This window comes from Podarcis pityusensis, assembly GCF_964106645.2.
Source record: "Podarcis pityusensis genome assembly, chromosome: 11".
Taxonomy (NCBI): Eukaryota; Metazoa; Chordata; class Lepidosauria; order Squamata; family Lacertidae; genus Podarcis; species Podarcis pityusensis.
Genome location: NC_138036.1, coordinates 51,646,885 through 51,662,846, shown reverse-complemented (window position 1 = coordinate 51,662,846; position 15,962 = coordinate 51,646,885). Strand labels below are relative to the sequence as shown.

Sequence of the window (15,962 nt, the reverse complement as noted above, 5' to 3'; positions counted from 1 at the left end):
CCTACTCTATTTCATTCCCTTGTTTGTCCTCTGTATCTGTTATTTTCTCTGGTTTAGTTAGAAACCTAAAGGCAAGACATGGCCTTGTGTTTCCCTTTCAAGCCACATCTCCTTTTCAGCATTTAGGAATGAAACTGTAGTTTTGAAGGACACAACTTGCCTGTATAGCTCTTATCTGAATGTCTACTGACTTTGCATACGTGCCTCCTAATTCTCAATTGCTGTTACTTCAGGTGAAGTACCAAATTACATTATAAACTGGATCCTTTGTTTATTCTCTTAACCTTCTGTCCTACACCTTCCTGTGGCCCAAACCCAAAATCATTTACGTTTCGAATTTGCCCCTTAGCATCTAGATCTCCCTCATATCCTGCCAGATTCTTAGCACTTTTATTTCTCCTTATATGACAACAGTAGTTTTTCCCATCTCTGTGTTTATCTGCCTTCTTTCTTTTCTGCCTAACTAATCTTATAAGCTGTGCTTCAGGCACCATCTTGTGTGTGGCTCTCATCTGTATTTGTACTCACTTTGAATGTACTCACTGCTACATGCATATAGAGGAACCTCCCTATTACACACTGTAACTGTGGGTGCAAGATCAGAGGAAAAACACTTCTGGAGGTGCATCCATGCAAGTGTGTGCGTGTGATTGGGCACATGTTAAAAACACAACCTGTGAATGTGGACATTCTATTTAGCATCTTACCCCAAAGAGCTAGAACTCTTATTTCAGAAAAATACCTTATTACAGAAGTGCAAGAGATTCTGGAGCAATGGTTTCCCCAATACTGGACAATATTAGAACTTATCCAGATAGTGATGCATTCTCAATTGCTATTATTTCAAGAAGGTGAAATATTGAATTAGTTTTATACATTTCTTAATGTTTTAGAACTGTACACTCATAAAATAGGATTTAAAAGAAAAAAAGCTAGCATTTAATAATACATTAGTGGTTGTTTTATTAAGGTATACATTTTGAATGAGTTTTGGGAATCTGGGTTATTCCTAAAAGGAAAGACATCAAAGCTTTATGCATAAACCATTAACTCTCATATTATGATTTCATAATATCTGGACAGAGCATTTCATATAGCATAAAACCTTCAAACCCTGAGACTCGAAACAAACTATTAATAATATACTGTTGTCTATGATCAATGAGATTTTCACTTACCCATTTCATTAATAGTTGCCCTTGCTTTTGAGACAAAAGAGCTTACTTCACTAGAGTGCATTTTGGCTCTTTCTTTAAGGTCAGCACCTGCAAAGGAAACTGTCTGGTTACAATCATATTCAGGTTTTATAGTAGTATCAGCTCAAAGAAACCATAAATGGCATCATTTATACTTTCAGGAAAAGCAACTTGAGCATTTGCAGGAAAACCTACGTGCATGATTAGCTCCTGGCAAGATCAGGGGCTCCTGACTCACCTCTCTTTATCAAACAGTGCATATTATATATGAAAATATTTATATAAATAATTTACTGAGAACTTAACATACATTAGGCACAGAGAGATAAAAGAAAGGAACAGATCTGACACACAAAGGCCTGGTACAGGCATAATAACCCAAATCCCCAAAACATGGCTAGGATATTGAAAACACCTTGAGGTCTCCTTCTGCCAATCATGCAACTCTCACAAGTCAAGTCACTCCTTCCTACGCTTTTGGGAGGTGATCATAATGCAGTTTTGCACCTGAACTAACACTAACCCTGATTAGCATCAAACCAATGAAGTTTGCAACCAAGGAGATCGGGAAAGCTGTCAATGCTGGATCAAGAAAAAGAGATGCACTCTTGATCATTTAGAGAAGGTCTAAACAAATCTATCCATATGTAACACAATGACAAGGGATGTAAAACAATACCACACTGGACTCAGCAAGTACAACAATTAGAAGGTAATGCCCATACACCCCTTTTATTGCAATTGCCACAAGCCTTTTGTGAAGGCAGCTGTCAGGAGGAAGTATGATGAGCTAAAACAGAGAGGGGTAGTCTTGGCCCTGCAGTGGCTACCAAACTCCCAACTCTCTACAGCCTAAATGTTAAATCTCAGGATGGCCGGAGTCATAGTCTAACATCAGTAAAGCCGTAAAATCTCAACCCTGGACTAAAAGATTCCTTTTGGTTTCTATAAGGGTGAGTCATGGGCTGTCGCAGGGTGTCATGGAGAAGAGAATGAGTCATCAAAAAATAAACCAAGATTAGTACCAGGTGGATGCAACTCTTCATGTAGATACCACATTACCTTGAAAAACAACCTCTGACCACAGGGTTCCAAGCACTATGATATTGACAGGGGTACATTTGCGGGCAACGTATTTTTTAAATCTAAAATATAAATGGTAAAGAACAAGGCCATCCTAAAGTATAAATGAGATATGTGTCAAAGTTACAGAATTTATCCAAGCAACAAAACAGATTTTGTTTCAAATTTCATTTTTTAAAGTTTTCCCTCAGGAAGAGCACTCCCTAACAGCTGTTACAAGCTTCTGCGCTTACAATTAGAAAAAGCTTACTGAAATGAACACCAGCTACTGAAGTATTTTTACCTAGTCTAAAAACAAACCACTTGTCCGCATAATGGGAAAAAACATTATGCTTTGTAGACCAAATGCACGTGTACGCATAATTAAGTGTGACTCAAATGTTTCATATAATCATCCCACTCGCAGTACAGAAATAGCTAATACATATATTAAAAACCAAAGATGGCAAAAATCTAGTGATGCTTTTCTTCTGCCAAGAGAACATAAAAAACATGTTTAACAAGTGAAAAATAAAAATAAAATGAAAGGCATGTGTCAGAACTTGAAGAAAAAGTGGCTTTTATCATTTTTCAATAATACATCATATCTACATCAGGAACTTGCAGCAGGCAACATTTTTTAAAACAAATTTTAAAATTAAAATAAGCTAGCTATTTGTACCGTAGCAAACCCACTCCATATGCCCCTTTCACCAAAGCAACAAAACTCAATCCATTTCTTATCTTACCAATCATCATTACTTCAGTGCTGGCTAATTAGCCTTCAACTAATTAGCTCAAATTAGCCCCCCTCCTATGACCTAAAACTGAGTATACAATGTAATGAAAGGATTTTAATCAGATGAAAATGAAATTAAATAGAGTCTTAATACCTGATATTCACTTATCTCCTCCCCACCTCAGTGCTACATGATTTTGTCCAATAGCCCTACAGCTATTAGATGATCTGGTGAGGTGTTGACTTTCTGTCCATTTTCAAACTTATTCAGCAACACCACAGCAAACAGATGCCCTTCACCTCCAGTATGTCCCCAGATGAGCACCTGCACAAACTGCACCCGTCTGACACAAAGTGCACTCTGCAAAATGAACCAACAACACAGCCACCATAGCACTGCCATTTATCAACGACCCATTTGGACACATGGCTTTATCCAAGCCTTCCAGCTTCAAAGAGCTACTAGTATACAATGTCATAGCAGCAACACAGGATACATATCTGAACACAGACTCTCAGCACACTTTCATAATGGCACAATGAACTTGGTATTTATAAAGTAATAAAAGTATGCAATCATGTGTTCAGTTCACAATACTTTTCATATGAAAAGTGCAACAGATTTATCAGTATAAACAACTATGAAAATTCTCTCCTATAACTGGCTAAACTGAAAATAGCACGAGATGGTGTTCAAGAGCATGCATGCATTCTGGTTTTGAATGCTTGATGTCAGGTACTGTGATGAATTTTCTGTATTTATCAATGCTATTGATCTTTAATAACTGTAAATTTTGACCATGAGTAATACTCAATGGGAGCAAACTTGAAAATGTAGTTTATTTAGTATTAATCAATAGAGAAACTGATTAACTTAGCTTAGAATCATTGCAGACCAAATAATATGTGCTCTCAACACACTGCCAAACATACTCGACTATACAACAAACATATAGAAACATCCCCATCAAAAAAAATTCTAAGACCTTCTGTGTCACTGAAAATTATAGCACTTTATTTCTCTAAGGAGTACAGCAGATGTTATATAATTAAATAAAAATCCAAAAAGGCTGAATTTGCTAAAATAAATTTTGGAGTCTCAGTCATTTCTACTGATTTTGATTATGTCTTTCCAAATGGATAATAAAATTAAATTTGCATACCAGCACAAAACACCCCAGGAACTTCACTTCGGAATATAACCGTCCGTACTTTTTTGTCACTTTTCAAAGCTTCCATAACTTTTGACATCTATAGAGAAAAGGTGTGCAAATTATCAACACTTATTTTCAACACTTCATGTTCATAGAAGACTAAATATTCATCCACTTACCACTTTTACAAGGTTTTTATTAAGTGCATTTTTTGCATGTGCTCTGTTTAGTCCAAGTACTACAATTCCTATATACAGGAAGAAAAAAATAACTGAAATCAGTAGTGTGCATAAGGTTTATCCCACATTTTTAAAAATGTACCTATGTTATCTACTGACAAAAAGCCAGCCTACTTAGTGTGAATAACTGTTATTTAGCATGAAACATGATTATCTCTCTAGTTGATCTATATTACTAATTGCTTGAATTAAATCAGATCCACTAAAACCCATTGATTTTATAGAGTATGATTTTGGAAATTAGTGCACTAAAATATTTGAAAACACTCTTTTTAAGCACCAACAACAGCTTATGTTTGGAAAATTAGTTAACTACTAATTCTTTATCACTACAACAAAGCTACTGTGTACACTAACAACAGAGTTGATAATGTTAAGTCAACAGAAAGCAACAGGCACTGACCATATGCAATACATTTGTCCATGTTATTTTTAAATGCAGAAACATTTCAAATAACCTGCCTAACCAAAAAGAATTACTGTTTTTAAGACACAGTAACATCCGGCAAATTTAAGGGGCAGCTTAAGGAGAGATTATAAATTTGGGCAGTAACAGAAAGAGCTCCTGGGTAGGAGTGATTGGGTGATTACAGTGAGACTGCAAGCTGAAGTACGCTTACTAGAGAGTAAGTCTCATTGAACTCAGTGAACTTCTAATTAAACATGTTTAGGATCACACTGTTAATGGATAAGATTCAAGAGTTTTCTTTTTCCTCCCCTCCTCTCATGCATTTCTTTGGGCTTTCTAGATAAAAAAACTATGGTTATATTAAACACATATTAGCCAAGCTACTGGGCTATGAATCTAAAAATGCATAAAAAACTATTCATCCATATAAAATTTCAGTATGTGAAGTTTTAGTTACAGAAGAATGTAATAAGCACTATTTCACTAACCCTAGGGGTTTTTCTAGGGACAAAGTCTACAAACTCCATCACTGCATTTTATGTGGTGGGTTTGATGGGGTCACATAGATTTACTCCTATATATGCATTGTGTACTTGAGTCCTTTTATTCCATATGAATACAGAAGAACACTGTCCCAAACAACAGAATCAAAACTCCCCCACATTTCTGAATCAAACAACTATTCAACCAATACTGTGCCTACAATGTATGTTTTCCTCTCAGTAGCTAATACCGCTGGACACAACTTGCATTCGAATTTAAACTTTCTTCTACATTATGTACTTTGGTTCCAATCCTCCCACCTACTTTTAGCAGAAGAAAAATGCATCAGGAATGGTCAAGCCTCTAAGAAAGTCAAAAGGTATAGGAATGTTTAATCATGCCTTGAGTTCAGAATCCTCAACTGCCTCAGTAACTGCAGCAATAAAAGTACTGAAGTGGCAGAAGACAGTACATTATGCCATATGAACGGAACTGAAATCAGGCTGTGGCATGTTAAAAGAACATCACTAGGAAATTGTGATTCTCACTAACTTTAATTTCCTTCCAGTTGTCCAAGGTGCTCAAGCCAGCACACATAATTGTGCATCCTCTTGGCAACCCTGCGAGGTAGATTAGGGTGGAAGATACTGATTGGCTCAAATCCACCGAGTGAACTTCAAGTGCAGTTAGGGAGGGAGCTGACTCCAATCTTCCGAATCCTCATTCAACAATCCATCCCACAATGGCTTGGAGAAGTGATGGCAGTTCCTCACCCTTTATTACAAGTTGTCCCACAAGTGGCCAGATTACGCTTTCAGATTTTAATACAGTATTGAATTGAAAATTTGAAGCACAAGCCTACTGATCTTTACTCAGAATTAAATCCCATTGAGTTCAAGCTGCTTACTCCCAAGGTGTGCGCCATATTACAGCTTTAATGTGCAAAATACAGAACTGCTGTATTCTATAGAATTAGGTAAAAGGTAAAGGTAAAGGACCCCTGGATGGTTTAGTCCAGTCAAAGGCAACTATGGGGTTGCGGCACTCATCTCGCTTTCAGGCCGAGGGAACTGACGTTTGTCCACAGCTTTCCGGGCCATGTGGCCAGCATGACTAAACCGCTTCTGGCACAATGGGATACCGTGATGGAAACCCGAGCGCACGGAAATGCCATTTACCTTCCCACTGCAGTAGTACCTATTTATCTACTTGCACTTGTGTGCTTTCGAACTGCTAGGTTGACAGGACTGCCTAAAACAGTGTTTCCCTAACCTGGGTCTCCAGCTGTTTTTTTTTTTTTTTTGGATTACAATTCCCATCATCCCTGACCACTGGTCCTGATAATTAGGGATAACCCACAGCGGCACCCACGTCCCTTATAATTAGGGATAGTTATAGTCCAAAACGAGGGACGTGGGTGGCGCTGTGGGTAAAACCTCAGTGCCTAGGACTGGACTTGCCGATTGTATGGTCGGCAGTTCGAATCCCCGTGGCGAGGTGAGCGCCCGTCGTTCGGTCCCAGCTCCTGCCCACCTAGCAGTTCGAAAGCACTCTTAAGTGCAAGTAGATAAATAGGGACCGCTTTATAGCAGGAAGGTAAACGGCGTTTCCGTGTGCTGTGCTGGTGCTGGCTCGCCAGCTGCAGCTTCGTCACACTGGCCACGTGACCCGAAAGTGTCTTCGGACGGCGCCGGCTCACGGCCTCTAGAGCGAGATGAGCACGCAACCCTAGAGTAGGACACGACTGGCCCGTACGGGCAGGGGTACCTTTACCTTTACCTTTATAGTCCAAAACAGCTAGAGACCCAGGTTTGGGAAACAGTGGTCTAGATCAGGCTCCTTCAACCTCGGCCCTCCAGATGTTTTTGGCCTACAACTCCCATGATCCCTAGCTAGCAGGACCAGTGGTCAGGGATGATGGGAACTGTAGTCTCAAAACATCTGGAGGGCCAAGGTTGAGGAAGCCTGGTCTAGATCTAGCAGCAGTCCAAATGAGAATCTAAAGCTATCACATAATAGTGACTCCCAATAAGGTGCAACTAGCATCCTGACCTTATATCCTGCCCTGGGCTCGTGTCTATGTGGACGTGGGAACTAGATAACTAAGAAGTGGAAATGAAATGAAATGAAACAAGCCCCTTCGAACACCACGACAGAATTCAGCATCCACTAGAACTCATTTGGGGGAATTCAGCTGCGCATGAGCAGTGGAGATGAACCGGCACGCACGTCGCTGCCCCCGCCCCCCACCATTTAAAGGGCCAGCCGTCCCACGTCATCATCTCTAATTTGACAAGCCGGTTGGCGCGTCAGGAGGAATTTCCGCAGCGGGCGAACGGGCAGAGCTAAACGGAGCCCGAGGGAAAGAGACGCGCCTCTCCGTTGCGTTCATACACGCTTCCTTCCCGGGGCGTCAGGATTCCTTGACACGTGCCGACGAGGATCCAGCCCCTCACCCCCCCCCACCCCCGTTATAGTCACCTTTGTGCTCGTCGTCCAAGTAGCGCACCCGCAGCTCCTCCTCGCCGCCCGCTTTCGCCTCAGAACTGTAGCCTCTCGCGGCCGAGGGCGGCAAGGCCGCGAATCCCCTCAGAGGCCGCGAGGGAGAGCAAGAAGACGACGACGAGGAGGAGGAGGAAGCGGACGGCGAGGAGGAGAAGGAAGACGAAGCGGCGGTCGCCACCGCGGCCAGACCCGCTCGGCGACGCTGCAGGAGGCTGAGCGTCGCCGCCGCCGCCGCCGCCGCCACAGTCGCCGCCATGTTGCCTTGTTTACAAGCGCGCGCCGGGCAGCGGCGGCGGCGGCGGCCTCTCCGGCCATCCCATTGGTAGCGCGCTCGCCACGTGGCCTCCTCGCGGCGGCACGTGATTCTCCCCCCCCCCCACCGGAGCGCGCGAAGTCGGAACGTTCCGTCGTCGCTGCTCCGTTAACCGTCGTCTCCTCAGCGCTTCCCGCCAAGAAACGGCGAGTTTAAGTCAGCCAGGGCTTAGGGGGCCTTCCTCAGGTAGCTTAATCGGTTTGTTCGTTTTTATCCACGTCAGCCGACGCGGTGCGGTTTTGGTAGGACTCGCCCAAACTCCCCTTTTCAAAAAAAAAAGCCCCTTCCATGGTCAGTTAAAGGGGGGTGGGGCGGGAATGGGGCCGTGGAAGGTGAGCCTCTGTTCCTGTCAGGATAGCTGCTGACTCCACATCCTTCCCCCAAACTGGAAGCGTAGGATCCAAGATCCCATCGGCTCCAATAACAACAACAATAATGATAACACCACCAATAATAATAATTTTAATAATTTGTATGCTGCCCATCTGACTGGGTTGCTCCAGCAATAATAATAATAATAATAGGAGCCAAGGTCCCATCAGCTCAAACAACAACAATTTTATTACAGTGGTACCTCTGGTTACATACGCTTCAGGTTACAGACTCCGCTAACCCAGAAATAGTACCTCGGGTTAAGAACTTTGCTTCAGGGTAAGAACAGAAATCGTGCTCCGGCAGCATGGCGGCAGCAGGAGGCCCCATTAAAGTGGTGCTTCAGGTTAAGAACAGTTTCAGGTTGAGAACGGACCTCCGGAATGAATTAAGTAGTTAACTCGAGGTACCACTGTACTTGTATGCTGCCCATCTGACTGGGTTGCCCCAGCCATCATCATAGCAACAACAGTAACAATTTTACTACTTGTATGCTGACTCTGCATCCTTCCCCAAATTGGAAGTGTAGGAGCCAAGGTCCCATCAACTCTAATAATAATAATAATAATAATAATAATAATAATAATAATAATTTATTACTTGTATGCTGCCCATATGACTGGGTTGCTCCAGCCACTCTGGTGCGGCTCCCAACAGAATATTAAAAAAAATAGGTCAGGGGGCCAGTCCCCCCAAAGTTGATGGGCATTGCCATTCAAACGGTGTGTGCACACTGCATCATGGGATTGATTGTGTGGGGCTGAGCTTGCTTGCCCCCCCCCCCATATTTTATTCAAGTTGGCACCGCGACTGGAAGATATTCTTCCTAATCTCAGGCATAAAGAAGGAGGGCTTTGGGCATTCCTCAGGTAGCTTAATCAGTCGTGGTTTTGTTTGTTTTTTCCACATCAACTGACGCAATACATTTTTTGTATGACTTGTCCAAACTCCCCTTTTCCAGAAAAAAAAGCCCCTTCCATGGTTAGTTAAGAAAAAATAAATAAAATGGGGGTATGGGAGGTGAGCCTCTCTTCCTGTCGGGATAGCTGCTGACTCCACATCCTTCCTCCAGCGTAGGAGCCAAGCTCCCTTCAATAATAATAATAATAATGTTATTACTTGTATGCTGCCCATCTGACTGGGTTGCCCCAGCTGCTCTGGGCGGCTCCCAACAGAATATTAAAAAAATAGGTCAGGGGGCTGGTCCCCCCAAAGTTGATGGGCATTCAAATGGTGTGTGCATGCTGCATCACGTGATTGATTGTGTGGGGCTGGGCTTACCTGCCCCCCATACTTTATTCAAATTGGCACCCCGACTGGAAGATATTCTTCCTAATTTCAGACATAAAGAAAGAGTGCTTTGGGGCCTTCATCAGGTAGCTTAATCAGTTGGGTTTGTTCAAGTCAGCAGGGTTTCTCAAACTGTGGTTCCTCTTCAGCTGTCTTGGGACTACAACTCCCCATCATCCCTAGTTAGCAGGGCCAGTAGTCAGGGATGATGGGAATTGTAGTCCTAAAGCAGCAAGTTTAGGAAACCCTATCGTATTACCATTTTGGCATGAGTTGCCCAAACTTTCCCTTTTTGAAAAAGCCCCTTCCATGGAGAAAAAAAAAGGTGTGAGAGGTGAGCAGTAAAAGGTTTGGCCTCTTCCTGTCAGGATAGTACAGATAGACTCCATATCCTTCCCCCCAAACTGGAAAATATTCTTCCTAATCTCAGGCATAAGTAGGAGACTTATTATGATTTGTTTGGTCTGATGTATAGTTTGGTCTGCCCCCTCTTTTCTTCCCAACCCTGTACTGCATGTAACACCAATGTCTCACAACAAATGTAACTGAAGAACCCGAAGAAAGAGACAATGCATGTGCTTTTGAAAACAAAGGGGAATTATTCTTTTTTTAAAGAAGAAAAGGGGTGTGTGTCAGCCCCCAGTATTTAGAGAGCCCCCATCCTTATTGCATTGTTAGAAACAGAACATAAACCCATGAAACTAGAAAAGAGCAAAATATCAATGTTTGGTCCAGATCCTAGGTACTGCACCCTCACCAAAGGAGACTGTATGGATGATTCACTAAATGATCGTAGGATGATGTGTGTACCTGAGCTTATAACCTCAAATTCTCTTTATCTTATATACTGCTTTATTACAAAAATGATGACTAGACTACTGATCCTAAACTGGATAGTTAGTTGCCCAACCACCCCCTCCAGAACCCACTTCTCTCAACTGCCTCACATTCAAACTCCCTTTCAAATCCGCATCCAATCATCACTCACCACCAGAATTCTACACTCTCTTTCCCCCCTCTCTCCTTAACATTCCCATAATAATTCTGATACTATTAGCTTAATAACCCTATAACATTCAATGTTTTATACATGTTACTCCGTATAACCATACTGTTAGAAGCACTTGAGCTTCCCACTCTTGTTTCCTAGGAAATGGGGGTGAGCAAACTGCAGGTTCTCCATCCTTGTTTTAAAAACCAGATGTCTTCCCCCAAATGATCCTGGGAATTGTAGTTTGTTAGGGGTTCTGGGGATTGTAGGTCTATGAGAAGGAAGCCACAATGGCACGAATCATTTCGGGGGAAGTCGTGCTTTAAAGGTGCATTGGATGCTCTTTAGAACATAGCATCATAGAATTGTAGAGTTGGAAGGGATCCCAAAGGTCATCTAGTCCAACCCCCTGCGATGTAGGAATCTCAACTAGATGACCCATGGCCAATGGCCATCCAAGCACTTCTTAAAAACCTGCAAGGAAGGAGAGTCACTGCTTCAGGCCCTACGGCCCTCTGGAGCAGGAGAAAACAAGCTTGCTCCATGTGACGGCCCTTAGGCATTAGTTATTGAAAGGGCTGCATGGTGTGGATCTAATATCAGTGTTATGAGAGTATAAGCAACACATTTCTCTCTCCCCTTTCTCCACACTATGCAGAATTGCAATGGTCACCAGAAGGCTGGAGTTTGGAGCCCAACCAGGGCGGGCTGTGGGCAGGATCCTTGCATTGACTAGATGACCCTTGGGATCCCTTCCAACCCTGCCATGCTATGATATCAAGCAGCTACAGGAACAAAAAGATGCTTCTGAAACATTTGGAAATCATAGGAACACTCTCCTCACCAGTGGCTTCTAGCCAGAGCTTGCATCTTCCTTAGGATAGAGGCAGTCCAGAACAAGGGGGAAAGGCTCAGAGTTCAGGTAGGTGGAAATGCCAATTGAGTGCCCTATACTATAGGAATGCTTCCTTCCTGTGCCCCCCACCCTCATGCGCCAGACTGGTGCTAGCATGGCTGGCCAGGTGCCTGCTGGTTCCTCCATTTTCTTTGCAGGGAGGGAGCCTTTCCCCAACATAAACTTTGTTCTGGCAAATCCCTGGAAAGATGTGACGACCCTCAGGTACTGGGGCAGAGGGAAGGAAAGGGTCCTTGTGAAATACATTTGGGGAGTGTGTGGGTTCCAGCAAGTGCTTTTCAGAAGCACTGTTCCCTCCAACAGGGGAGGCTGAGCATAGCCATCACGGCTAGTTGCCTTTGATAGGTCTCCATGCAATTGTCTAGCCCTCTTTGAAAGCCATCCCATCCAAGATGCTCTTGTGGTGCATCTGATTCTCCTATGCTTCCTTGCTCCTGTAAGGAGATGACTATTGTGAGATCCTTTGGTTAACATCTATCTGGGCTGGAAAACATTAAAGAATCAGAGGACTAGTGAGCTTCCCTTGAAGCATAACTGATCAAAGGCAGACAGATCTGTTAGCATCTTGATAAAGATGCTCAAATGTCAAAGGATGCTATCATACCCCACAAGCGTCTCAGAAAAGCTCCCAAGCTGATGGAGAAGAGAGCAGTTGTCAGTGGGGCTCCAGGTTGCTCTTTCTGGATCCCACCACAGCCCTTCCAAGTTGCCAAAGAAATCAATGTCACAACAGTTTTTTCCTCGCACCTCCTCCGCATGATCCCTTCTCAGACATATGCTGTGTCTGAACCAGCAGATCCCACCAAACCAAGTAATCGAGGACCCAGTCAGAAAAGGAGTGTGCGCAGTCATACCAGAAATAAGCAAAATAACTAAACAGGTATGAGAAGTCACCCCAGAACTGGCCCTACTGAACACCTTCCAAGATAACAATGCCCATTCAAACAAGAAAGAGCTCATAACCCACCGACAGCATATGATTCAATATGCCTAACTTAACCCGTCAACCCCCCTCACCCACGCACAAACAAATACCACTGAAGCCAGCCAAAGATGATCAACCACACCCTAGGCCACCCCAACCTCTCTCCACCAAGGAAACATAACAAGCAAATACTGTAGAAAGAGAACTTCCCCAAGTGATGCTGACAGAAAAACCCCAAGATTACACTAAATAAAAGAACTTGAGCTTTGCCACCCCAGTCCCTCTCTCCTGTCCCGTCCCCCCCGCTGCCCCCTGAGCAGAGATTATTGCTTTTCAGGACTGAGACATGCATTGCAAAAATGTTCTTCTGTGTTTTGCTGTGTTGTGGCTCCAATGAAACAATAGTTTCTTTTCTGTTGGTTGGACTGCTTTGTTCCTTGACAGAAAAAAGGTGGTTGGGATAAAAATAGTTTTTTTTGTTGTTTTTTGAAGGGAGAAAAACAGCATGAAACTAGATGCAAATGCTCCTCACATTTTAAAATTTTTGGGTGTTGGTTTAGCTCTTTTGGCAATGGATGTGTAGGTGTAAACAATGTATGAATTCAAAAAGTTATATCATGTATGAAGTCAGTCTTGTCTGGAAATCATACATGGGTCCTCTTGCATAGAAGCACTTTCCCTGACCATAGATGTGCAGAGGATAATTGATGTTTTTAGCAAGGCAACAATGACACTGCACATGTGTAATGGCACCCTTTCCTATGTAAGAAACAAAGTTGTGAATTTCCATGGGGCTGCCTACTACTTCAGCTTTATTTGCACTTTTCTTTGGTGTTGGAAAATGTTTAATTGCAGCTAAGCATGTGCAGTTTAAAATATTCATTGCTCATAATGTTACAGTATGACAGTATGCAAGTAAATTAATGCATAATGTATATAATTTACAGCACAATCCTATACACATCTTCTCAGAAGTAAGTCCTATTGGGTTCAATGCGGCTTACTCCCGAGTAAGTGGGATTACAGCTGTAACATATAAAGTATTCATACAACCAATTAATAAAACATATTTTTGTGTATACTGAATATTCTTGATAATACTGTACACACTGTGAATAATACATTTCTTTGTCAGAGAATAATCCCCTAGAAAAGCCTGCTGTATGTTGCTGTTTTTAGTGTCACATTGCAGTTTTCAAAATGCCCAGCAACTCCTCCTGTTGCACTGGCATTTCAAGTATGAGTCAGAAGATTTGGATGAAAGCAGAGTTTTCCATATACAGAACTCCTTCATTGTTCACTGTGGTTTATTTCATCCCACTCATTTAAAAGCCAGTATGGGAGGGTGTCATTTTGTTGTAAATATTTTCTGAAGTCATAGAAATTAATTTTAAAACATTATTGAAACTGCCTGCATCTGATGAAAGAGGGTATTTATTACCCGGCAAGGAGACATTGAGTAGCTGTTAAGTCACAGGGCTACAGTCACAGGGAATGTTTTGCTGGTGAATTATATAGCTGTCATGCATCTACCAAAGGAAAGAGCCTGGTTTGATGGCATCCATCTGTCTTGGGACACTCATATTCCAACTTCCGTTTACCTTTTTTACCACTCACTCTCTGTGTTAAGTTGAGATAGGAATTTATAAATATATTGGGTACTGAGCATTTGAACTCCTGCATAGCTGAGTGTCCTCAATTTGTCGATTAGGTGGTTATTGGAAGATGAGGAATTTGGATTTGTTAGGCCCTTGGAATGTTTGGGGGCAAGCCAGACCTATACAAGAGGGCCAGGGTCTACCTGAACTTAGAATAAAAAAGGTGGCAGGAACACCTTATAACATGATTACAAAGGGAACATTGACAAGAGCTGAGGAATGTCTGGTTTGGAACATAACTTCCACAGAAGAGGGTGGAAAAGTTTTATGTTCATTCGGTTGGGAGATGGGTGAAATTAGGTATTGAGAATGCTGGGGCATGTGATAGCAATTGAGAGTTAAAACACACGTGCCAAAGATATTTGGCGAGAGACACCATGTATAAGATGTTCGTTCTCGCTACAAACCTCTGTGCCAAGATGAGCAAGGTTTCTACAGCCCTACATTATCCAGGGGGTTAACCATGTTAGTCTGTTGCAACAAAAATTACAAAGCTTAGTTTTGAGGTGCTCTAAAGACTTAACAAATTATTACAGCATAAACCTTTGTGAATTTCAATCCACTAATCAAATGCAAATGATAAAGTGGGCTGTAGTCCATGGAAGTTTGGGGGCTTTCTGTGTGCTACCTCTTGTAGAGATCCCAACAGTGGGATTTTTGCTCACTCACACATTCAGTGGACAGAATAGGGAGTCCCATACTGGCAGAGCAACAAGGGCACTGGGAGCCAATGGAGGTCCAGCACTACTGAGTGTTGGGACGCTTCCAGCCAATCCCAAAAAACCCTCAGCCCAGTGCAAAGGAGGTTTGGACCGCAGCCTAAAGAATGAAGTCATATCAAATAAACACAACAAACATAATCAGCTACATAATAATGACCCGCGGACTCAAGAATCTGTCATATATTAGATCTGTTTTCCCTACAGCAAAAGGTTGTGATGCACAGGCTGTGGGTTTTTTTATGTATCCCAGTGAAACATGCTACTAAGAGAGACATTTTGATGTGTTCAGTGAGGCATAGAATGAAGCACTAGTGCAGGTGGTACTAGTGATGATTAACAGTTGCACCAGAATCAAGAAAGACCAGGAGATTCCTATGAGAGGGGGACCTCCCTTGTAATGGACTTTGGGAACAACAGAAGATGAGGAAGATGAGTGAGTGTGACCTGTTTTTCATAAGTGCAGCCCCTTCTCATTCCACCCACTGGTGCTTGGGGCCAGAGGCGCTGTAATTCTGCCTTTCAATAAACACATGTTATGTTAATAGACATTGAAGAGTGAAAATGTGTAATAGCTAGAAATGCTTACCCTCTGAGTCATTGTGGTAGCTATTCAGATGGAACCACTCATGCATATCTCACAATGTGTAAATTTGGTGCCTTTGTGAAACTGGTTTCTGGGTTCTTTTTTTCTTATTATCAGTGGACTCCAGGAGCTGTCTCTTGACTAGCAATGCTTATTAAAGTTCTCAGTATCATACCACCTACCTGGAGCTTTTATGTATTTGAATGTATTCATTTTTGTTTGCCAAGAAAGTATGAAATAACGCTGCAGTTTGCTTCTTTGTTGTGTTCAGTTGTATTTTGTTACCCTGGGACTGACTTTCCCAATCCTGTTTTCAAGCTTTTTCAATGTCTTCTCCGGTTTTCTTTGTTTAAACAAGCCTATGACAGAAACATATTCCCTAATTGTTATCAATCATTCATAAAC

At 42.4% G+C, this 15,962-nt stretch overlaps 1 protein-coding gene and 1 long non-coding RNA gene across 7 annotated transcripts in view; one reads left to right on the top strand and one right to left on the bottom strand.

The window, feature by feature from the left end:
* The window catches only part of AUH (AU RNA binding methylglutaconyl-CoA hydratase), a 29,551-nt gene extending 21,493 nt beyond the window's left edge, over nucleotides 1-8,058 (bottom strand). For 2 of the 3 annotated variants that reach the window (XR_013977199.1, XM_080973045.1), the window contains exons 1-4: nucleotides 7,764-8,058; nucleotides 4,331-4,398; nucleotides 4,161-4,248; nucleotides 1,179-1,265 (exon numbers count right to left, since the gene is read on the bottom strand). Coding sequence is in view for 2 of the 3 variants with exons in the window: in XM_080973045.1 (XP_080829171.1) it covers nucleotides 1,179-1,265; nucleotides 4,161-4,248; nucleotides 4,331-4,398; nucleotides 7,764-8,043 (523 nt within the window). In the remaining variant the exon portion in view is untranslated. The remainder of the gene's footprint in view (nucleotides 1-1,178; nucleotides 1,266-4,160; nucleotides 4,249-4,330; nucleotides 4,399-7,763) is intronic. The other variant, XM_080973046.1, reaches the window with a different exon arrangement.
* Nucleotides 8,059-8,137: 79 nt separating this feature from the next.
* The window catches only part of LOC308458353, a 37,979-nt gene continuing 30,154 nt past the window's right edge, over nucleotides 8,138-15,962 (top strand). Inside the window, exons 1-2 of one of the 4 annotated variants that reach the window (XR_013977261.1) lie at nucleotides 8,149-8,286; nucleotides 11,412-11,675. This is a non-coding gene — a long non-coding RNA (uncharacterized lncRNA). Of the gene's footprint in view, nucleotides 8,287-11,411; nucleotides 11,676-15,962 lie in introns of all 4 variants that reach the window. The other 3 variants (XR_013977262.1, XR_013977260.1, XR_013977263.1) reach the window with 3 other exon arrangements.